At 54.7% G+C, this 22,920-nt stretch overlaps 1 protein-coding gene across 1 annotated transcript in view; it reads right to left on the bottom strand.

The window, feature by feature from the left end:
* AHRR (aryl hydrocarbon receptor repressor) overlaps positions 1-20,387 on the bottom strand; it is a 72,070-nt gene extending 51,683 nt beyond the window's left edge. The window contains 3 exon segments of the mRNA XM_061187619.1: positions 836-1,017; positions 11,239-11,311; positions 20,297-20,387. Coding sequence (XP_061043602.1) covers positions 836-1,017; positions 11,239-11,311; positions 20,297-20,387 — 346 coding nt within the window.
* Between the last annotated feature and the right edge of the window lie 2,533 nt (positions 20,388-22,920).

Below are 22,920 nucleotides of genomic sequence, written 5' to 3'. Positions count from 1 at the left end.
GGCGGTCCCTGGAGGGTCAGGGTGGAAGGCAGGCTGAGTCCTTAGGAAAGCTGCCCCCCACCTCCCGGGGCCGAGAAAGCCAGCAAGGCGCAGAGGCTGTCACACCTCAGACACGTCGGAGTCACATGGCTTCCCGGGCCCAGCAGCAGGGCCGGGCAGCGGCACAGGCCCGGGTCCCCGTGGTTGCAGGGCTGCAGCCTCACCAGCTGGCCACGCTCACCACACCCCAAGGTGGGTTTTGGCCGCGGGAGGCTGTCCCACCGCCTTGAGACAGAGCATGAACTCAGCAGCCTACCACCGGCTACCGTCCACGCCTGCCCACCTTCAGCACTTATCCTACCTGCTCCCAAAGACATGTAACAAATTCAGGATTTTGTAAGAAGCTCAGACGTAACTGAGGGGTGATGGCAGCAGTCCCAGGTCGGAAGCAGAGTAGTGACAACCACGTTTCTTCCTCAGAACAGAGGAGCTGGGAAGAACCTTCCTTCCTTCCTTCAGCTCAGCCAGGCCACATGCAGCGTAAGGCTTGGCCTGGGGCACTGGATGTGGGCAAGTACCCAGAGCTACTGCAAGGGTCCGACACACCAGGCACCCCCGTGCAGAGGGGGGCCGGTGCCTGGCCGGAGCTCCCAGCATCCCCAGGGCCCTGGGGCAGGTGAGGCCAAGCAGGGCGAGGTCTGGCCCCAGTCCCTTCCCCCAGAGCCACTCGTGTCGGTCTGCATTCAGCGCTCCGCCTCTAAATGTTTCCCCAGGATGAGAGGCGCCAACCGGCTGATCCCAGCAAAGCCGGGTGGGACCCAGGTGAGGTCCAGGTGGGCACAGGTGAGAGTCCTACCTTGGAAGAAGCTCTTCACCCGGAGGTAACTGACGCTGAGGCGCAGGACCGAAAGCTTGTCCAGCTTAGAGATGATGTCGGGTGGCAGTGGCAGCAGGCTGGCTAGGTGGTCCAGCTCGGCGTTGAGGCGATCCCGGTGTCTCTTGGAAGGGTTCGACTTCTCGGCGCCCATGGCGGGCCTCCTGTGGGGAAAGATCGCCGTCAGACTGGAACTCCCAGGCTGAAAGCCATCCCAGGTGGTGACCTCAGGAGGAGCAATCAGCCTCAAAATGCAGCCGCCAGGGGAAAACGTGCCCATCCCCAAAGATGCGCAAACTAAACCATCGGCCGCGCCAACCACGCCAGCCACTGGACCGCAGTACTGGAAGGAAGCAGAGAGACAGGGAGTGGGCAGCAGGAGAGCTGTGTGACCCCGGCACGCTTCCTGGCCTCTCTGTGCCAACTCCCCCGAGGTAGCAGAAGGACACTGGCTCTGGCCGCACTGCTCACCTCTCTCGGCGTTCCTCGAGGGCCCTCAGTCCAGGTGTAAGCAGCCCCTCCGGGCCTCAGTTTCCCACTACACAGCAGGGCTGAGAGGTTCTGAGGCGAAGATGATCAAGGCGGCCTCCCGCCTGCCCCTCCGAGACCCCGAAGTGCGGTGGCCAGGGCCCCGCCACAGGCCCGCTCCCCCCACAGAGGGAGCGGCCCCTGCCCAGGCTTCCCCGCCCACCACGACCCCACTCATCGACCCTCTCGACCCCGGGACGACGGTGCCCTCCCCAGCCCTGCCCCCACCTCGCTCAAACTCGACTCCTAAGCCTCCTTCCTAGAAAGCAAAGCCAGGATGGCTGGGGAGGGGCCGCTGCGCCAGGGCCTGCCCCTCCCTGGGTCGGGGGCTGCCAGGCCGGAGGGCTCCTGTTGTTCTTGGGGGCTCGGTACTCTTTGGTCCGAAGTTCCCATTTTTCTACCGTGTTCGCTCGTATGTACGTCGAAAGCTGCCTTACGCAACCCTTTCTGTCAGAAGCCCCAGGGCTCACCCCTCACCCATGCTGTCGGCACCGAGGCCACACAAAACCACACAAGAGCTGCAGCGCCAATCCCAGAAGCGACTTCTTTCTTTTAATGGAGATGTAATTCACATAACATAAAACTGTTTTAAAGTTTTGGCATTTACTACATTCACAGTGCTGTCAACTTCTATCAAGCTCCAAAATATTTTCTTCACCCCCAAGTCACCCCTCCGCCTGCCCCACTAAGCAGTTTCTCTCATCTTCCCCTCCTCTCAGCCCCTGGCGGCCACAATCGCTTTCTGTCTCCCCAGGTTTGCCCGTTCTAGACACTTTGTGTAAATGGAATCAGACTTTGCGTGCCTGGCCTCCTTCACTGGCCATCAGGCGTCAAGGTTCATCCACGGCACAGCCCGGGTGGAGCTTCACCCCTTTGCACGGCTGTGCTCCACAGCCTGGACCGACGCACCTGTTCAGCTGTTCACCAGCCCACGGGCGCTTGCCTTGCTTCCACTTTACGCGCATTGTAAAGCCTGCAGCCATGAACTTCGAGTCCACATTTCTGCTTGAACATGTGCTTTCGGTTCTCTTGGGTACACGCCTAAGAGCGGAACAACCGGCTTAACCCAGTGGTTCTAGGTGTAACTTTGAGAGGAGCTGCCAGACTGTCCTCCACAGCCACACTCCGCAGCCTCGCCAGCACTTGCTATTTTCCTTTTTTAAAATAAGAGCCATTCTCATAGGTGTAAAGCAGTATCTCATTATGGTTTGATTGGCATTTCCTTAATGACCAGTAAAGTCAAGCATCTTTTCACGTGTTTGTCGGCCATCTCTTTATCTTCTTTGGAGAAATGTCTACTCAAGTCCTTTGCCCATTTTCGAATTGGGTTGTTTGTTTTTCTGTTCTTGAGTTGTAGGAAATCTTTATATATTCAGGATACTAGATCCTTAACAGACATACAATTTGCAATTATTTTCTCCCATTCTCTGGTTATCTTGCTGCTTTCTGCTGTTTCTTTTTTATTTTTTTCCCCTCCGTGAGGCACCTACACCAACATTACTCATGCTGCTAGCCAAAATTTAAAGAGCCAGGAGGCCTGGGGAGACTGAGCAGACCCCGTGTGGACCGGCACTTGACGGCCAGAGGAGAGGCCCACCCAGGAGTGAAAGACACTCAAAGCCGCCCCAGAAAACAAGGTAGCGCTGAGGGCAGGTGTGGGAGCCAGAGAAGGGGAGAGGGTGGCCCGGCTCAAATCTCACCTCTGGGTAGAGCTGTGGGGAGCAGTCGCCCCTCCCAGCCCACGTGTGCCTGGGATGGGACGAGCCGTGACTGTTCCCAGCCCGCACCCCCGAGGGGCACCTGGGGGGACACTCGCAACTGAAGAAACAGGTGCTGGAAAAGCTCTAGTCCTTCCAGCTTTCTCAGACCACCTGGCTGCCCCTCCATGCAGCCCCCCTCCAGTTCCGGGGGCTGGGGCAGGGACCTCCCCGCCCCCACCAGGTGGGTGAGAGGGGCCACGTGGAGGGAAACGCTCCCCTGAGCTGGCCTCTGGCTCAAGCCCGGGGCCACAGGGAGGAAGCTCCGACTCCCCAGGGTGGAGACGCGGCAGGAGGTGAGGGGACAAGGACCACCGCCACGGGAGGCGCCTGGCCACTCGCTGGCAGGAGGTTTACAAGGGAAGCCAGAAACATGAAACACCTGGGACAAGTCCAACAGAAGACATTCCAGACGCCTAAACTGAGACTATAAAACAGTGCTGAGAAAAACTTAAAGAGACATAAACAAACAGAAAGGCACACCGTGTGCACAGCCTGTAGGACTTGATATTGTTAAGACTGTGCTACGCCCCCAGACGGATCCATGGACTCAGCGGAGCCCCAGCTGAAATTCCAACAGGACTTCTTACAGAAATGGCAGGGAGTCTAGACTTTACATGGACACGCAGAGGACAGAGAATAGCCAATGAGAGGGCAAAGTTGGAGGACTCGCCTGACTGACTATAAGCCTCTCTGAAGCTGCAATGTTCCGAATGGTTTGGTATTAGAGAAAAGATGGAAACATAGATCAATGGAACAGAACAGAGAGCCGAGAAACAGACTCACATATTTTTGGTCAATTCATTTGACACAGATACTGAGGCAATTCAATAGGGAAAGAAAGTCTTTTCAATAAATGGTGCTAATCAACTGGACAGCCATGAAAACAAGGAAACATCAGCCCTTACCTCACACAATACCTGAAATTAGCTCAAAATAGATCATAGACCTAAGTCTAAAATGTACCATGAAAGTTTACAAGAAAATATGTGAGAAAATCTTTGAGACCTCAGAGTAGTCCTGGGACTCTTAGGATACACACTAAAAAAAAAAAACTTGTGAAAGAAAAAAATGATAAATTGATCTTTTTCAAAAATTTTTAATTGTCTTTGAAAGTCACCATTAAGAAAATGAAAAGGGGAGGCATAGATTGGTTAAAAATATTCACAACAAGAGCCTGTATCCAGAATATGTAAAGAAGTTTTACAATTCAACAAGAGGACAAACAGCCCAATAAGAAGATAGGCAAATTATTTAGAAAACTCTTCACCAAAGAAGCTGTATGGACGGCAAATAAGCACATGAAAGGATATCAACACCATTAGTCACTAGGGAAACGCAAATTAAAACCATGGTGAGCTACCACCACAACCCATCGGAGGGGCTGAAACCAAGACTGACACCCCAGGCATCGCTGAGAAAGTAGAGGAATCACACACTCAGCTGCCAGGAATGTAAACGGTGCAGCTGCTTTCGAAAATGGTCTGGTGGTTTCTTAAAAACTCAAACCCTCCTCTGCTGTATATGTGACCCACAATCCTACTCCTAGGTGTTTACCCAAGAGAAATGAAAACATTACATCCAAAGACCCGTATGTAAACATTCACAGCAGCTTTATTCGTGATACCCCAACCTGGGAACCACCCAAATGTCCACCTGAGATGACTAAACACATGTGGTTCATCCACACAACGGGCACCACTCGGCATAAGAAGGACACACTCGGCACACAAACCACGGAGGAACCGACATCATCTTGACAAGGGAGAGAAGCCCCACACGGTGTAGGGTCCCATTTATAGAAAATTCCAGGAAATGCAAACCAGCCTACTGGACAGGAGCGCAGGCAAGGTCGCCTGGGACGAGGCTACCGGAGGAGTGACAAGGGCACAAGGAACCTTCGGATGTGATGGGAGTGTCTGTGACCTTGGCTTCGGCAATGTTTCTCAGGTGGTTACACGTCTCAAAACCAATCAGACTGCACACTATAAGTACGCGCGGCTCTGCATGCTTCAGTCGCAGCCCAGTCAAGACCAAAAGTGCAAACGAGGGGGCAGCCCCGCCGCTCACACGCCTCTGAGCTCAAGGTGCCGGTCCGCAGTGCAGGGACCTGCCGCTGCGGTCACGCCCCAGCCCTGCTTCCCTCCAGCGCAGGTCCAGCCCTGAGGGCCTGGCAGGGGGCAGGTTCTACCCTGGGATTCTAGCAGGTTCCATGCATCACAGGCTCGCGGCTTTCACGGCCCATCCACGGAGGATGGGGCCAGACCACAGTCCACAGCCCTCGGCGAGGCGAGGGGGCAGTACTGCAGCTGGCCCGTGGGGCTCACCCCCCAGGAGGGGCCGTGGGCCCGGGCACCCGCACACGTGCACACCGCCGGCAGCTCCTCTGGCCTTTGCGATGCACAGACGCTGGCACTCGGACAAGCCGGCACGGCCACGTCCCCCAGAGGGTCCACAGGCACAGCCAGGGGAGTGGGTTCAAGTCACTCCACTGTCGTTCACTGCCCCTCAAATCACGAGTCTAGATGCCCAATGCCATTACAAATCAGCGAGGAAAACACTGATTATCGAATAGAAGTATTAGGAACAACCAGTGGCCACAGGGGAAAAGAGAGAGGTTCAGACCCCACACCTTACACCAGGAAAAATTCCAAGTGCTCAAAATTTAAATATATATATTAAGGAATCCAAAAAATTTAGAAGAAATCCTGGGAAAATTCTCATAAACTTGAAGCAGGGAAGATCTTTCCAATTGTGACATAAAATTAATTAGCCACACAAAGTAAAAGATGAATAAATTCAACTTCATAAAAATTAAATGCTTTCTGCACTGCAAAGAACACCACAAGTAAAATAAAAACTGGGGAAAGGTATGTGAAATACATTTAAGAATTAGTCTCCCCAATGTACAACAAGCTCTTACAAATCAAGAAGCAAAAACATGAACAATACAATAGAAAAATTATCAAACGTTGTCAACACAGACAGTTCACAGAAAAGGAAATACAGTGGCTGCTAAGCCTCACGTATGAGAAGAACATGCAAATTCACCAAAGTCTGAGGCACACCGTGTGCCCGGCAGGGCACGCCTCCAGTGCCGGCCGGCTTGGCGACACCTATGAAATCACAAATGCCACACTCTTGGCCTGAGCAACCCCACTTGCAAGAATGCCTGTGCCTGTCGGGCCTGGCCTTGGCTTGCCGGCTTGCGAGCCGGTAACCTGCTGCTGTGGCCTTGGCTTGCCGGCTTGCGAGCCGGTAACCTGCTGCTGTGGCCTTGGCTTGCCGGCTTGCGAGCCGGTAACCTGCTGCTGTGGCCTTGGCTTGCCGGCTTGCGAGCCGGTAACCTGCTGCTGTGGCCTTGGCTTGCCGGCTTGCGAGCCGGTAACCTGCTGCTGTGGCCTTGGCTTGCCGGCTTGCGAGCCGGTAACCTGCTGCTGTGGCCTTGGCTTGCCGGCTTGCGAGCCGGTAACCTGCTGCTGTGGCCTTGGCTTGCCGGCTTGCGAGCCGGTAACCTGCTGCTGTGGCCTTGGCTTGCCGGCTTGCGAGCCGGTAACCTGCTGCTGTGGCCTTGGCTTGCCGGCTTGCGAGCCGGTAACCTGCTGCTGTGGCCTTGGCTTGCCGGCTTGCGAGCCGGTAACCTGCTGCTGTGGCCTTGGCTTGCCGGCTTGCGAGCCGGTAACCTGCTGCTGTGGCCTTGGCTTGCCGGCTTGCGAGCCGGTAACCTGCTGCTGTGGCCTTGGCTTGCCGGCTTGCGAGCCGGTAACCTGCTGCTGTGGCCTTGGCTTGCCGGCTTGCGAGCCGGTAACCTGCTGCTGTGGCCTTGGCTTGCCGGCTTGCGAGCCGGTAACCTGCTGCTGTGGCCTTGGCTTGCCGGCTTGCGAGCCGGTAACCTGCTGCTGTGGCCTTGGCTTGCCGGCTTGCGAGCCGGTAACCTGCTGCTGTGGCCTTGGCTTGCCGGCTTGCGAGCCGGTAACCTGCTGCTGTGGCCTTGGCTTGCCGGCTTGCGAGCCGGTAACCTGCTGCTGTGGCCTTGGCTTGCCGGCTTGCGAGCCGGTAACCTGCTGCTGTGGCCTTGGCTTGCCGGCTTGCGAGCCGGTAACCTGCTGCTGTGGCCTTGGCTTGCCGGCTTGCGAGCCGGTAACCTGCTGCTGTGGCCTTGGCTTGCCGGCTTGCGAGCCGGTAACCTGCTGCTGTGGCCTTGGCTTGCCGGCTTGCGAGCCGGTAACCTGCTGCTGTGGCCTTGGCTTGCCGGCTTGCGAGCCGGTAACCTGCTGCTGTGGCCTTGGCTTGCCGGCTTGCGAGCCGGTAACCTGCTGCTGTGGCCTTGGCTTGCCGGCTTGCGAGCCGGTAACCTGCTGCTGTGGCCTTGGCTTGCCGGCTTGCGAGCCGGTAACCTGCTGCTGTGGCCTTGGCTTGCCGGCTTGCGAGCCGGTAACCTGCTGCTGTGGCCTTGGCTTGCCGGCTTGCGAGCCGGTAACCTGCTGCTGTGGCCTTGGCTTGCCGGCTTGCGAGCCGGTAACCTGCTGCTGTGGCCTTGGCTTGCCGGCTTGCGAGCCGGTAACCTGCTGCTGTGGCCTTGGCTTGCCGGCTTGCGAGCCGGTAACCTGCTGCTGTGGCCTTGGCTTGCCGGCTTGCGAGCCGGTAACCTGCTGCTGTGGCCTTGGCTTGCCGGCTTGCGAGCCGGTAACCTGCTGCTGTGGCCTTGGCTTACCGGCTGCTGTGCACGGATCCTGGCAGAAGGCGTGAGCCTCCACGGGCAAAGACAGGAAACTTACTGCTCGCGGCACGGCAGGCAGCGCGAGCCTGTGTATGCCTCACTGACCCCAAGTCTGTGAGGGAGACACAGAAGGGGCCAGGCAGGGGCTGCGGGCGCAGGGTTTGTGTCAAAGCCGAGGAATCCACCACTTTCACAGTAAACAGTTAACAAGCCTGCTCAGGCCCACGAGGGAAACGGTGGTGGCCTCTCCAACTACGAGCACGAGTCCAACACCAGGCACGAAGTCACTCAGCACAGCGGCGCCTGTAAGCCAGTCGGAACGGACGCTGGCGGAGGGCTAGTGACAACAAATCACGGCATGCCCTGCACGGCTGGACAAGGAACCCATGAGGAACAATGTCGAAGGTGCACGGCCGTGTGTGCGGACGTGGCCCCTTGTGCACAGAGGCAGGGAGCTCCTGTGCTGCACACCGTGTTCGCTGATTTGTGCATTAATGCTCTCAGCCCCCCAGATCCTGGTGTACACAGCACCCCCCAGATCCTGGTGTACACAGCCCCCCAGATCCTGGTGTACACAGCCCCCCAGATCCTGGTGTAAGCAGCCCCCAGATCCCGGTGTACACAGCCCCCCAGATCCCGGTGTACACAGCCCCCAGATCCCGGTGTACACAGCCCCCAGATCCCGGTGTACACAGCCCCCCAGATCCTGGTGTACACAGCCCCCCAGATCCTGGTGTAAGCAGCCCCCCAGATCCTGGTGTACACAGCCCCCCAGATCCTGGTGTACACAGCCCCCAGATCCCGGTGTACACAGCCCCCCAGATCCCGGTGTAAGCAGCCCCTCAGATCCCGGTGTACACAGCCCCCCAGATCCCGGTGTACACAGCCCCCCAGATCCCGGTGTACACAGCCCCCAGATCCCCGTGTACACAGCCCCCCAGATCCCGGTGTACACAGCCCCCAGATCCAGGTGTACACAGCCCCCCAGATCCCGGTGTACACAGCCCCCCAGATCCCGGTGTACACAGCCCCCAGATCCCGGTGTACACGGCCCCCCAGATCCCGGTGTACACGGCCCCCAGATCCAGGTGTACACAGCCCCCAGATCCCGGTGTACACAGCCCCCCAGATCCCCGTGTACACAGCCCCCCAGATCCCGGTGTACACAGCCCCCAGATCCTGGTGTACACAGCCCCCAGACCCCGGTGTACACAGCCCCCCAGACCCCGGTGTAAACAGCCCCTCAGATCCCGGTGTACACAGCCCCCCAGATCCCAGTGTACACAGCCCCCAGATCCAGGTGTACACAGCCCCCAGATCCCCGTGTACACAGCCCCCCAGATCCCGGTGTACACAGCCCCCAGATCCAGGTGTACACAGCCCCCCAGATCCCGGTGTACACAGCCCCCAGATCCAGGTGTACACAGCCCCCAGATCCCCGTGTACACAGCCCCCCAGAGCCCGGTGTACGCAGCCCCCAGATCCCGGTGTACGCAGCCCCCAGATCCCGGTGTACGCAGCCCCCAGAGCCCGGTGTACGCAGCCCCCAGATCCCGGTGTACACAGCCCCTCAGATCCCGGTGTACGCAGCCCCCAGAGCCCGGTGTACGCAGCCCCCAGATCCCAGTGTACACAGCCCCCCAGATCCCGGTGTACACAGCCCCCCAGATCCCCGTGTACACAGCCCCCCAGATCCCGGTGTACACAGCCCCCCAGATCCCGGTGTACACAGCCCCCCAGATCCCGGTGTAAGCAGCCCCCAGATCCCGGTGTACACAGCCCCCCAGATCCCCGTGTACACAGCCCCCCAGATTCCGGTGTACACAGCCCCCCAGATCCCGGTGTACGCAGCCCCCAGATCCCGGTGTATGCAGCCCCCAGATCCCGGTGTACGCAGCCCCCAGAGCCCGGTGTACACAGCCCCCAGATCCCGGTGTACACAGCCCCTCAGATCCCGGTGTACGCAGCCCCCAGAGCCCGGTGTACGCAGCCCCCAGATCCCGGTGTACACAGCCCCCCAGATCCCGGTGTACACAGCCCCCCAGATCCCCGTGTACACAGCCCCCCAGATCCCGGTGTACACAGCCCCCCAGATCCCGGTGTACACAGCCCCCAGAGCCCGGTGTACGCAGCCCCCAGATCCCGATGTACGCAGCCCCCAGATCCCGGTGTACGCAGCCCCCCGACCCTGGTGTACACAGCCCCCAGATCCTGGTGTACGCAGCCCCTCAGATCCTGGTGTACGCAGCCCCCCAGATCCTGGTGTACACAGCTGCCTCTCCAGGTAGGTACTTCTTTCCTTATTTAAGGTGACAAATGTTCTCACCAGAACAAATGAGCTCAGGACATAGTCCCCCCGCACCACCTCCTCCTGGTGCATAGCTCTGCCCCCCGCACCTGCCCCCTCTCACCTGCAGACCAGGCTGAACACTTCCCCCAGCACCCTGGCTCCATCCCAAGGCCCACAGCGGCCACACAAGTGACTCAGGTGACAACCACTTTCCAAAGTCCAGCCTCACCAGCCTTTGACACCCATCCTTGGGACTGGAGGTGCCCGCATTCCTGTCGACCTCTCATGGGGTCCTGCAGCCCCTGGGGGCCCGGAGGGTGGCCTGGGTCCCAGAAACCCAGATCCCCACATAGACACTACTGCAGGTGCACACACACACACGCCCACACCCAGACAGGGCTGTGTTACACACATGAAGCTACATCACACATTCACACATCTGTATTACACACACACACACACACACACACACAGCCCCAGCCACGGCGGACACACCACAGGACCTGTCCCAGGACGGACGCAGCCCTGGGCTCTGGGAGCCGCTCTCTGCAGACCAGTTCCGTGACTGCAGGCCACCCGCTTCATGGCCCCGAGCCCCACTGGCCAGCCACGGGCAGGTGGGGGATGTGAGCGTGGTGCTGTGTCCCGGGGCTGGCGGGGGCCGTGCCTGGGGTTCCCTTCCCCCACCCCACTCCGCGCCCCGGACGCCCCAGGCCGAGAGGACGAGCCCCGGTCTCCTTTCGCTTGGGGTGAAGCCCAGAGGCACTGTGGTGCATGCAGCCAAGGATGAGGACGGGGTCTTACCGGGGGTGGGGGGTGGGGGGGTGGGGAGGGTCACCCTGGGCCAGACCTCAGCGTCCAGTCAGGGCTGGGAAGGCGGCCCAGGGTCCCACCTGCGCTCCCGAGCACCAAGAGTGTCCCCTGCCCAGCCCGACCCCCGCTGGTCCTGCGGGTCCCCGCACCCTCAGGAAGGCTTGACCAAAACCTCGCCTCATTCACTTTGTTTCTAAAATTCACTTTTTTCAATGAAAACACAAATGCCTCCCCTCCATCAGTAACAGTCAGCAAAAACAGAAGACGGATACTTTACTGTTTCTGAATGGGCTTCCTTCTTTTCCTCCCGGCATACAGGCACTCCCCCGGCGGAATCATCGTCTCGGGCCCTAAGGAAAAAAGGGGCATCAAGTTGGTCACACTGAAGAGACCCCAGTGCCCTCCATACCCCCCCAAACCACCAAGGCAGCAGGAGCGGCAGCGGAGGCCCGGCGCCCTGTCCGCCCCCAGCAGTGGCTGAGCGAGATGCCCGGGGGCACGACCGGCACGGGCCCCCAGCGCTGGCTGAGCGAGATGCCCGGGGGCACGACCGGCACCGGCCCCCAGCGCTGGCTGAGCGAGATGCCCGGGGGCACGACCGGGACCGGGGGTGGGGGGTGGGAGGGGTGGGGGCAGGGAGGGGTGAACCATCCCCTCCTCAGCCACGGTTGAAGCCGGCTCATGACCTCTCCCCTTTGATGGGCAGCCTTGCGGCCGCCAGCCTGGCCAGAGAACGCAGCCCTGTCACCACACTCCTGAGAGAACAGCCCTGTGCTGGGAAAGCTTCCGGCAGGTAAACACCCTGCGGCGCCAGGAAACAGGAGCCACTCCGCAGGGTGTCCGAGAGCAGGACACGTGGCCGTGGGCACCGAGGACCGTGTGCTGGGTCAGGGCTCCGGGCAGGCGGGTGATCTCAGTGCCGTCTGCGGCCAGGCTGCCCCTCCCACTCCTCCCCTACGGCCTGTATTTCTAGGCACACAGGCTTCCTCTTTTCTACGTAAAATCTCTCACCACTCCACATGCTGGGCTTCCACTTTGGCCACTAACTCACAGCCGCACTGAGCCCAGCTGACCATGCCTGCTGGCCTCCACCAGCAGCGTGGACACGGACACTGCAGTCGGTGTCTGTGCCCTGAGGCTGGTCAGCTCGCCCATCACCTCAGGGAGTGCATCAGAATCTTGATTTTCCCGTGCAGTGAGGATGTCTGAGCCCTCACAAACATCCTGCAGACCGGTGACCCCTCAACACCAGGCTCGGGGCCAGCTGACCCAGAGAGGAGGTTAGGAGCCCTCCCCTGGCCTCAAGTGTGTACAACCTGGAAGAGGAAGCAGAGTCAAACACACGATTTCCACCCTGTCCAGAAAGTGCAGTGAAAATATTGGAAACATGTCATGGATCCACTTTAAGTACAAGAAACACACTTTGACTATTGACATAAGTAGGTAAAGTAAATGGATCAAAAAAGATACACTAATCAAAAGTACAGCTGGAGTAGCTGTGTGAGTATCAGACAAAGCAGACTTCAGACAAAGGAATATTACCAGGGACAAAGAGGGATATTATAAAAGAATAAAGGGGCCAATTTTCCAAGAAGACATAGCAATCCTAGATGAGAATGCATCACCCACAGCTTCGAAATACAGGAAGCAAAAACTAATAAAACTGAAAAGATAATTCATTAGTAACTGCAACATTCCTCTCTCAGTAATCAATAGAGCAAACAAACAGAAAATCACAAAGGATATAGAATATCCAAACAACAACAGATGTAGACTAATTGAAATATATAGACTACTCCAGCCAACAACAGCAGAATACACATTCTTTGTACATGGAACATTCATCAAGATAGACCATATTCTTGAACTTAGAACAATCCTTAACAAACTTAAAAGAATAAAAATACAAAGTATGTTCTCTAACAATAATGGAATTAAACTAGAAAGATATATGGAAAATTCCCAACTATTTGGTAAGCAACCCATTTCTAAATAACCATGGGTCAAAGAGAAAGTCTCAAAGAAATTTAGACGTATTTTGAACTGAATGAAAATGAAAATACAGCATATCAAACTCTGTGGGATACAGCTGAGCAGTACTTTGATGGACACTGATAACATTAAATGTTTATATTAGAAAACAATTAAACGTTTCAAATAAGTAATCTAAGCTTCCAATTTAAGTAATTAGAAGAGAAAACAAATCCAAATCAAGCAGAAAGGTGGAAATAATAAAGAGGAAAAATCAATGAAACTTAAAATGGAAACACAGAAAAATCAACGAAACCAAGAGTTAGTTCTTTGAAAAGATCAACAAAATTGATAAACCTCTTGCCAGACTGATCAAGAAATAGAGAAGATATGAATTACTAATATCATGAATAAAAGAAGGGACATCACTACAGATCCCACAGACATTAGAAGGAAAATAAGAGAACACTGCCATGAACTTAGCTGTGTGCCCGCCAAATTCATATGTTAAAGCCCTAATCCCCCATTTGACTGTATTGCAGATGGACCTTTAAGGAGGTGATTAAGGTGAAATGAGGTCATACAGGTGGAGCCCAGATCTGATAGAACTGTTGCCCTTATAAGAAGAGGAAGAGAGAGGAGAGCTGTGTCTTCACCGTGTGCAAGCCAAGAAGAGCACTCTCATCAGAAACCAAATCAGTAGGCACCTTGATCTTGGACTTCCCAGCCTCCAGAACTGTGAGAAATAGATTTTCATTGTTTTTAGGTGTTGGTTAAGCCACCCAGTCTGTGGTATTTTGATACGGCAGCCCAAGCAGACTAAAACAAATACTATCCCCACAAATTCAACAATTTAGGTGAAATGGACCAATTTCTTGAGTGACATAAACTACCAAGCTCACTCAAGAAAAAACAGATAACCTGTTTAGCCCTGTATTTATTCCAACAACAACAAACAAAAGCAAAAGCCCAGATGGATTCACTGGTAAATTCTACCAATATAAGGAAGAAATAATACCAATTGTTTGCAGAAAACTAAAAATTCAATTAAAAATTGCCAACTCATTTATAAGTTCAGCATTATCCTGATACCAAAACCAAAGACATTTTGAGAAAACGATGGACGAAAATCCCTCATGAACATAGGCACAAAAATCTTCAATTAGATATTAGCAAATGGGATCCAACAATATATAAAGAGCACAACACATCACAAATGGGGTTTGCTCAAGGAATTCAAGCCTGATTCGACATCCAGAAATTGACCAGTATAATTCACTTTATTAAAAAATAAAAGAAAAAAATATATATGGTCACCTCAACATACATAAAATGCATTTGACAAAATCCAAATCCATGCATAATAATAAAAAAAACCTCTCATCAAACTAGGAATAGAAAGGAACTTAATTAACCTGATAAAGGACATCTACCAAAAAACCTACAGCTGACATCACACCTAACAGTGAAAGACTGTATACATCCCCAGAGATCATGAATACGACAAAGATGTCCTCTATCACCATTCCCCTTAATGTTCACAGACAACAGGATGGTACATACAGAAAATTCCAAAATTTGGCTAAGACAAATCTTTTATAACTTATAATAATTGAGTCCAGCAAGGTCACAAGGAAAAAGGACAATATAAAAAAGTCAATTGTGTTTCTATACACTAGCAATGAACAATTGGAATACAAATTTTTAAAAAACCATACCGTTTACAACAGCACCAAAATAAAAATTAAATATTTAGGTATTTCAACAGGTTTAATATGTGTAACTGGGGCCCTAAAGAATAGGAGGGTAATAGAGGTGACAGAAAAAATTTAAGTAATAATAGCAGAAATTTGTCCAAACAATGAAAACTATAAACCTACAGATTCAAGACGTCAATGAACCCCAAGCACAAGAAACAGGAAGAAAACTACACCAGGCACATCATAATCAAATGACTCATAACCAGAGATAAATAGAATAATCTTAAAAGCCACCCGAGAAAATAGCATTGGGTACAAAGAGACAAAGGTAAGTATGACAGCATTTGCCCCCTGAGAAACATGTACCCGAGGAGACAGTGGGGCAGCATCTTTAAAGCACTGAAAGAAGAAACCTGAAACTAGAATTCTAAACTCTGAAAATATCTTTCAAAAATTAAGGCTAAATGAAGACTTTTTCAGACACAACAAAGCTGAAAGAATTCATTGCCAGCTGACCCACACTATAAGAAATGTGAAAGAGTGTCTTCAGGCCAAAGGAAAATGATACCAGATGGTAACGTGGATCCACAAAATGGAACAGAAAGCACAGGAAGTGGTAACTGCACGGGTAAGAATGCAAGACTCCTTGTTACTATCTAACTATCTCTGAAAGATAATTGACTGTTTAAACAGCAATGACAACGATGTGTTGTGGGGTTGATAACCTACGCAGATGTCAAGGTTTGGCAACCACAGCAAGGCCAGGAGTGGGAGGTGGTGGCACCCCACTGGGAAACGGGGTATTGGTACCCTTCGGGCTTGCTCTGCACGGATGGGCTGGACCCTTCGAGCATTTCTCCTCTGTAGCGAGCGCAGAGTGAGGGGCTTCTGGTTCCCGTGCGTCCCCCGTGTCTTCTTGTTCCTGCTCACCTCTTACAGAGGCTGGGAAACTCAGCGAAACATCTCCGCCAGCCCAGAGCCTGAACCCCCAGGTACAGGCGAGCCCTCTCGGCACCTCCCTCAGCCCTGAGTACCCTTCCGAGCTCTCTTTCTGCTGTTGTTAATACTTCTTTATATGAATTAAAGTGTCTCAATTCAAACAAAAAATTAAGTAAAAAACATAAAAAGCTGATTTTTAAAGTTCACATGTTTTAGAGATACACGCTAACACCTGTGAAAGGATTACACGTCAGCAATTTGTTTCTGTGTAATCTGCGGAGCAGGGTGGGGTTTACATGACACTGAATCAGCCAATATTGCCAGCTGACCATCTATGATACTTGATGAATAAATTGGACTCGTTATAAAATTCTCTCCACTTTTGTAAAAGATTTGAAAATTTTCATAATAAAAAGGTCTTTAAAAAGCATTGAGAGCTTCCCTGGTGGCACAGTGATTAAGAATCTGCCTGCCAATGCAGGGGACACGGGTTAGAGCCCTGTTCCGGGAAGATCCCACATGCCACAGAGCAACTAGGCCCGTGTGCCACAACCACTGAGCCTGTGCTCTAGAGCCCATGAGGCACAGCTATTGAGTGCCACAACTACTGAAGCCCATGCGCCTAGAGCCCATGCTCTGCAATGAGAGAAGCCACCCCAGTGAGAAGCCCATGCACCGCAATGAAGAGTAGCCCCCACTCACTGCAACTAGAGAAAGCCCGCATGCAGCAATGAAGACCCAACGCAGCCAAAAATAAATTAATTAAATAAATAAATTTTTTTAAAAAGCATTGAAAAAAGAGAAATGTGGCACAAGAATAAACATAATGTGGTCAACTGATTTTCAACAAAGCCATTCAATGGGGAAAGAACAGTCTCTTCACCAAAAGGTGCTGGCACAAATGGACATCCAATACCGAAGAGTGAAGCTGGACCCCTACCTCACACCCTTTACAAAAATTAACCAAAGTTAGTTAAAGACCTAAGTGTAGGAGCTAAAAGAAAACATAGGGCTATATCTTCATGACCTTACATTTGGCAATGGATTCCTGGATATGTCACCAAAAGCACAGGTAAGAAAAGAAAAATGAGATAAATTGAACCCCATCAAAATTTAAAACTTGGGCTTCAAAGGACACTATCAAGAAAGTGAAGAGACAACTCACAGATGGGAGAAAATATTTGCAAATCATATATCTGATGAAGGTCTGGTATACAAACTACTTAAAGAACTCTTAAAACTCAACAACAAAAAGACAAACAACCTAATTAAAAATGAGCAAAGGACTTGAATAGACCTTTCTCCCCCCAAAAACATACAAATGGTCAACAAGCACATGAAAAGATGCTCAACATCATTAGTCACTAAGGAAATGTAAATCAAACCCACAATGAGATACCACTTCATACCCACGACAATGGCCATAATATTTAAAAAAAAAAAAGGAAAATAACAAGTGTTGGTGAGATTCTGGAGAAATTGGGACCCTTGTGCTGTGCTGGTGGGGATGAAAAATGGCACAGCTCCTGTAGAAAACAGTTTAGTATTTCCTCAAAAAGTTAAACATAGGGTCACTATACGACCCAGCAATTCCACTCCTAGGTATATGCCCAAGAGAACTGAAAACATATGTTCAAGCAAACTCTGGCACACAAACACTCACAGCATCATTATTCACAAGAGCCAAAAAGCAGAAACAACCTAAATGCCCATCGACTGACGAATGGATAAACAAAATGTGGTCCATCCACACAGTGGACTATTGCTCAGCCATGAGAAGGAACGAAGCTCTGAGGTACCCTACAGCACAGACGAAGCTTGAAAACACCATGCTATGTGAAAAAGAAGGCAGGCACAGAAGGACACATATTGATTGCATTTATATGGAATGTCCAGAACAGGCAAACCCACAGAGACAGAAAGTAGGTGAATGGTTGCCAGGGGCTGGAGGAAAAAAGAATGGGGAGTGACTGCTTAAAGGGTATAGAGTTTCCGTTTGGGATGAAGAAAATGTTTTGGAATTAGAGGTGGTAGTTGCACAACTTTGGCAATATACTCAATAAATACCACTGAACTGTAAATTTTTAAATGGTTAATTTTATGTAGTGTGAATTTTACCTCACTAAAAACAAAGAACACAAATTTGTATATAAACATGAATAAAATGTCTGGAGTGTCCAGGAAGACGGGGCGTGGCAGGAGAGAACCGTGCAGCGGGGCTAGGAGCGCCTGTGGGGCATTCTGACAGGAGAGGCAGGGATGGGTGGCAGCTGCGGGGGCTTGGGGGTCAAAAGCTGGTTTTTAAGCTACTGGGGATGACGCGGCAGAGGAAACACTAGAGCTCTGGAGAGATGGGCTGGGGTGGGTGAGCGGGGATAGGGCCCCGGTGGCCGCAGGCTGGAGCAGGAACGGGTGGACGGATGCTTCGGAAGGGTCCAGCCTTCTCGGCTCACCCTGAGCCACGGCCACCAGGCCTGCGCTTCTCTGGGAAGCTGGAACCCGGCGGGCAAGGTCATCCCATCTGAACTGCAAGGGCTTTCAACTCAAGCAGGAGAGGCTGGAGCTGGACCCGGCCTGGCCCCAGCCTGGGGGGAAACCGGTCAGGGATGCTTCCCCACACACGAGAGGGGCCGGATGCCCCTCAAGATCAAAGGTGAGGGGGCTGGCTGACCTGCCTCGGCCCCAGGAGGCCCATCCCCAGCACCACCATTCCCTAAGTGAGTCCGAGCTCAGAGCAGGGGTGGTGCGGGCTGGAGGCGACAGGGAAGATGAGCAGGGGCCAGAGGACACTTCGGGGGGGCAGAGCCGGCCCCTCACTTTCCTCCAGCCAAAACCCCCTCCCCACAGCAGGAGCCGAGACAGGGTCCAGGCTCCCGGGTGCGGGCCCTCCCCAGCCGCGCACATGGCCTGCCAGCTGGCCCACAAGGCCCGTCCTCCCTTGGTGGAAGGGGCCTAAAAACAGGGGCTATGGCAAAAAACACCAGGGCAGATAAAGACTCTCCAGGTACCCCTTCGGGGGTGGGGGAGAAATCAAGGGGGCCAGCCGTTGTCCCCTGGAATAGCCGTGGCTTGGGGTCCAGTTCCTGCCAATTCCTGCCCTAGGAATCCTAAATATGGGCTCCATTTTACTAAATACTGTGCACTTTCCTCAAAAAGATGAAGCCCTCATCGGATCAGACCAAACTCCCCACAGAAATGCGCCACTGAGGCAGCACGAGGGCCTGCTCCCCAGAAGCTCTGAGCTGTGTTTCTCAGAGAAATCTGAACTTTCATAAGAACCTTTTATGGTAAAAATAATAGCTGACCATTTCAGAAAATACACACAAGCGAAAAACAAAAATAAAAGATCCTCCCATGCCATGTAGCGGTGCCCTCGGCTCCCGCCCAGCATGTGTGCCCCGTCCACGGGGCCGCACCGCTCTGGGACTGAGCTAAGAGGGAAACAACGCACGCGGTCCGAGTCCAGACTGCCCGGTACCCACCTGGAAGTCATCATCCGTAAACAGGGAGCCTGCAGCCATGGCTGCTGGAGGTGGCACAGGCCCCGTCAGGGCCACACTGCCCACCGGCTGCTCAGCTGACCACGAGTGGGTCCTGAGGCCTCCACCGGGATCGGGCTTGGGCCCAGGAGGCTGCAGAAACCAGGCTCCAGGCCCTGATGGCGGACGCTGGGTGGAGGCCAGCCGGCTCAGAAGCCCGCCTCTGCCAGAGGCCCCTGGAGAGTGTCCTGGGTGGGCTGGGCTGCTGACCAGGCCGGGAGAAGTCCAGTTCACCACTGTTGAGTGCCCAGAGCAAGGGGGCAGATGCCCAGGGCACACACTCACGCACCCCCTCTGCGCCCGGCCCCTCGAGGACCAGAGCCTGTGGCTGGTCACACAGAGGCCCGCGTGAGTCACAGGGCGGCCACAGCTGGAGACCCACTGGATGCTTCCAAGGGGGGCTGACGCCTCCGGCCCCAGCCCTTCAGACCAACCAGGAAACAGACGAGGAACCCAAGGGCAAACTGCCCAAGGCCTCTGACCTCTGACCCTGGCTGGTCACCTGCCCTGTGGGCAGCCCCCTCCCCAAGGGGGGGGTGTCACAGCAGCAACACCGGGTCCCTGAAGTGTTGAGGGTCTGTGCCTCTCACAAAGTATCCACAATCTGGGATTTTCCGCCACTCAAAATAAGACTTTAGGGAAAAAAACTTTCTTGGTGCCACTAACTGAAACCCAGTGAATTCCTGGAACACGCGCCTTCCGCCCTTCCAGAGTGTGAGAACCAAGGCTGGCGCTCCCGGCCGCGAAGGAGGGGGCTGAGCTGTGCACCCCCAGCTCTGGGACCCCCGGCTGGGGGCCTCCCCTCACCAGCTGCCCTGGAGAGGGCTCAGGAGTCCAATTCAAAGTCCCCCCCCCCGCCCCCCAGCATCTGCCCAAAACAGTTCCGAAAGAAACTGGGCCAAGAGCAAAGGGCAATTAGCCCAGCTCCCCCAGCGCGGGGGTCGGACGCTCCCAGGCCGGGAAACTGAGGGACCGCAAGCAGTGAAAGTGGACTGGCTTTCCTCAAAAGCCCTGTTTTTATTTTTAGGTGAGAAGCTGCCCGTTGGACCCCAGGGCCTGGCGACGTGAGGATGGGGTGAGTGGAGGGGGATGGGGGGGTCGAGGGTGCGGGAGCCTTGGGAAGACGGCCCTGCGCTAGGGTCTCCCTCGCGGAGTTGGACCTGCGGAGCACGTCCAGCGCACTTACCCGGCCGGCGGGGCGCGGAGGCTCAAGCGCGCCCGCGGAAGGTGTCCGCGGGGACAGGGAGCTGTGGCTGCGCGGCTGCCGGCGCTCGCATCTCGGGGACCAGGCGGCGGCTGTGGCCGCGGAAGGACAGCCCCACCCCGGCACGCGAGCCGCCCCGCCCCGGAGACGACCGAGCCCGGGAGGCGGCAGGGGGCGCGCGCGCGCATCTCCGCCCGGCCAACGGTCCCCGGGTCTGTGTGCACCACGGTGGGGTCCTGCCCTGCGCCCCTCGCGTCCCCGTGGTCCCCGGGATCTCTGTGCGCCACGGTGGGGTCCCGCCCTGCGCCCCCCCGCCCCGTCCCCATGGTCCTCCGGATCTGTGTGCGCCGCGGTGGGGTCGCGCTCTGCGCCTCTCGTGTCCTCGTGGTCTACCCAAGGGTCTGTCCGCTCCAGGGTGCCTGTGCCCCTCGAGGCCCCCGTGCTCCCCGCGGGATCCCCAGACCCTCTATTCCTCGCCCGCAGTCGCGCGCCCCCTTCCACCTGCGCCCGCTGAGGCCGAGCGCGCACCTGCCCGCGGGGCGGAGGTGCGGGGCCCAGACTCCCCTAGCAGCTGGGTCCCGGCCTCCGGATCCGAATGTGTAACGTGAGCGTAGCATGTCCTGCTCCGCTTGCTCCAATTAGGTTGTTGCTCAAATCAAAGGGTTTTACAGTTTAAAAATATTAATGTAATACTTTTAACCCTGCACCTTCCTGGAGCTGCAGGGCAGTTCGTGGAAGTCTCGATCCCGACATTTCTGGTTCAAAGGAGCCAGGCCTCCAGCGGGGCCCTTCCCACCCCTCTGGCTGCTCCTTCCCCCTCCTCCACCCGGACCATCCGGCCCCTCCCCTCCTCCGTCCTGGCGGACACGTCCAGACTTTGAAAGCTCCGCTTCCCTCACTGGGCTCGGCCTGCGTGTCTGGTCCCGGAGCCCCCCGGGACACGCCGTGAGCCTGGCCTCACATCCTGGGCATTCTGCCCCAAGGTCTGAGGGCCCCCCTCCCGGAAACCTCGGCCCCGACCGCTGCCACCGTCCTTGCCCCGGCGGGGGTGGGGTGGGGGCTTGTGTTGCCCCTGCACGCCCAGTCCCTTCGCGGTCCCCAGGCAACCCCTCAGCACCAACCATGCCCCCACCCAAGCCCCACCGACCACCGTCGCCGCAGCCAGCCCTGTGGGGTCTCCAGCGCTCGCGCCCACCCCACAGTCAGTCGCAGCCAAGGGAGTCATTCCTGGCACCTGCCCGGCTCTTGAGGAAAATCTCGCCCCCACCCAAGCCCCAGCTACCTTCCCCGGCCTCACAGACCAGCGTGCGTGCCTCAGGACCTTTGCACTTGCTCCCACTCTGAGAAAGCTCTTTTCCAGATACTCGCAGGGCTAGCTCTCTGATCCCGTGTCCTCAGAGAGAATATCTACCTCAAGTCAAAGGCCACCGCTGTCCATCTCTCCCTGCTCTGCCTTCTGTAGGGCATATTCCTGCCTGAAATTATAGCAGGTGTTTCTTTGCTTCTGTGTCTAACGGGTAAACTCACCAGGTCTGTTCTGTTCACCTCTATCCGAGGAAGAGCAGCGCATCTACTGCAGAACAGGGGCTCAAAAGTGTCAGCTGAGTGAATGGTCTTATATTATTTTTTGACATGGACCAACATGCAGCTGTATTGCTGTATTTTCAAAGTGGTTAAAATCAGCAGTTGCATCTTGATCCAATAAAAGATCCAATAAAGGATCAAGATGCAACTGCTGATTTTAACCACTTTAAAAATACAGTAAATGTAAAGTGCATTATGCACAGAAAAAAATCTGGGTGAATAACTCAGGTTATAGGTGAACTTTAATTTCTTTTTACTTTTTAAAAATTTCCACCATTCCTGACCATTTTGCAAGAAGCATGGAGTGCTTTTGTACCATTTTTGTAGGTTTTTTCTTTTTTCTTCTTTTTGTTAAAAAGAATAAGTAAGCATGTGTATGACGTTGGGAGGGCATATCTTGGAGCGGCAGAGGTAAGGTGGGTCCACCCTGTCAAGTCCAGGCCTGTAGGGGAACCCTCAGACCCAGGAATGCGGGCAGAGACACCTGGGTGGGTGCCCCGAGGATTTGAAGCTTTGTAGTCAGAGCCTGCATCCCCTGCATGGGAAGACAGCGCCCACGTGTCTCAGGGAACCCCTTCTAGCCTGTTGTCTAGGCATCAGTCACTTCCACCCACCCAGTCCCATCGGGAACCAGCCTGAGCGAGATGCCTCTTTGCTTCTTGCTGCCACTTCCCAGGGCAGGACAAGGGCAGGTGAGGTTGCGCAGCCTGAGGCGCAGGAGAAACCAGTGTCCCCTCCCCCTCCTTCCCTCCATCCCACCTTGGCTGTGCCTGTCCCCAAAGCCTGTAGTCTCTGTAGACCCAGGGGCAGTCACCGGGACTGGACACGAACAGCATGACACTTGCCAGGGAGGTGCCACCTGTGAAGTCCCAGGAATTCAGGGTGAGCCCCCTTCGTGGGAGACCTTGGGCGTTGTTCCCACCAGCACGCGGGTGACTCCAGGCCCCCCAGGCAGCATTCCCACGAGGTCAGCCGGACACGACTTCCCTCTGAACTTCCTGTTCGCACAGGTCCTGCAGACA

Source organism: Eubalaena glacialis, chromosome 4, assembly GCF_028564815.1.
Source record: "Eubalaena glacialis isolate mEubGla1 chromosome 4, mEubGla1.1.hap2.+ XY, whole genome shotgun sequence".
Classification (NCBI taxonomy): domain Eukaryota; kingdom Metazoa; phylum Chordata; class Mammalia; order Artiodactyla; family Balaenidae; genus Eubalaena; species Eubalaena glacialis.
The sequence above is the reverse complement of the archived record's forward strand: the minus strand, read 5'-3'. Positions and strand labels throughout refer to the sequence as shown.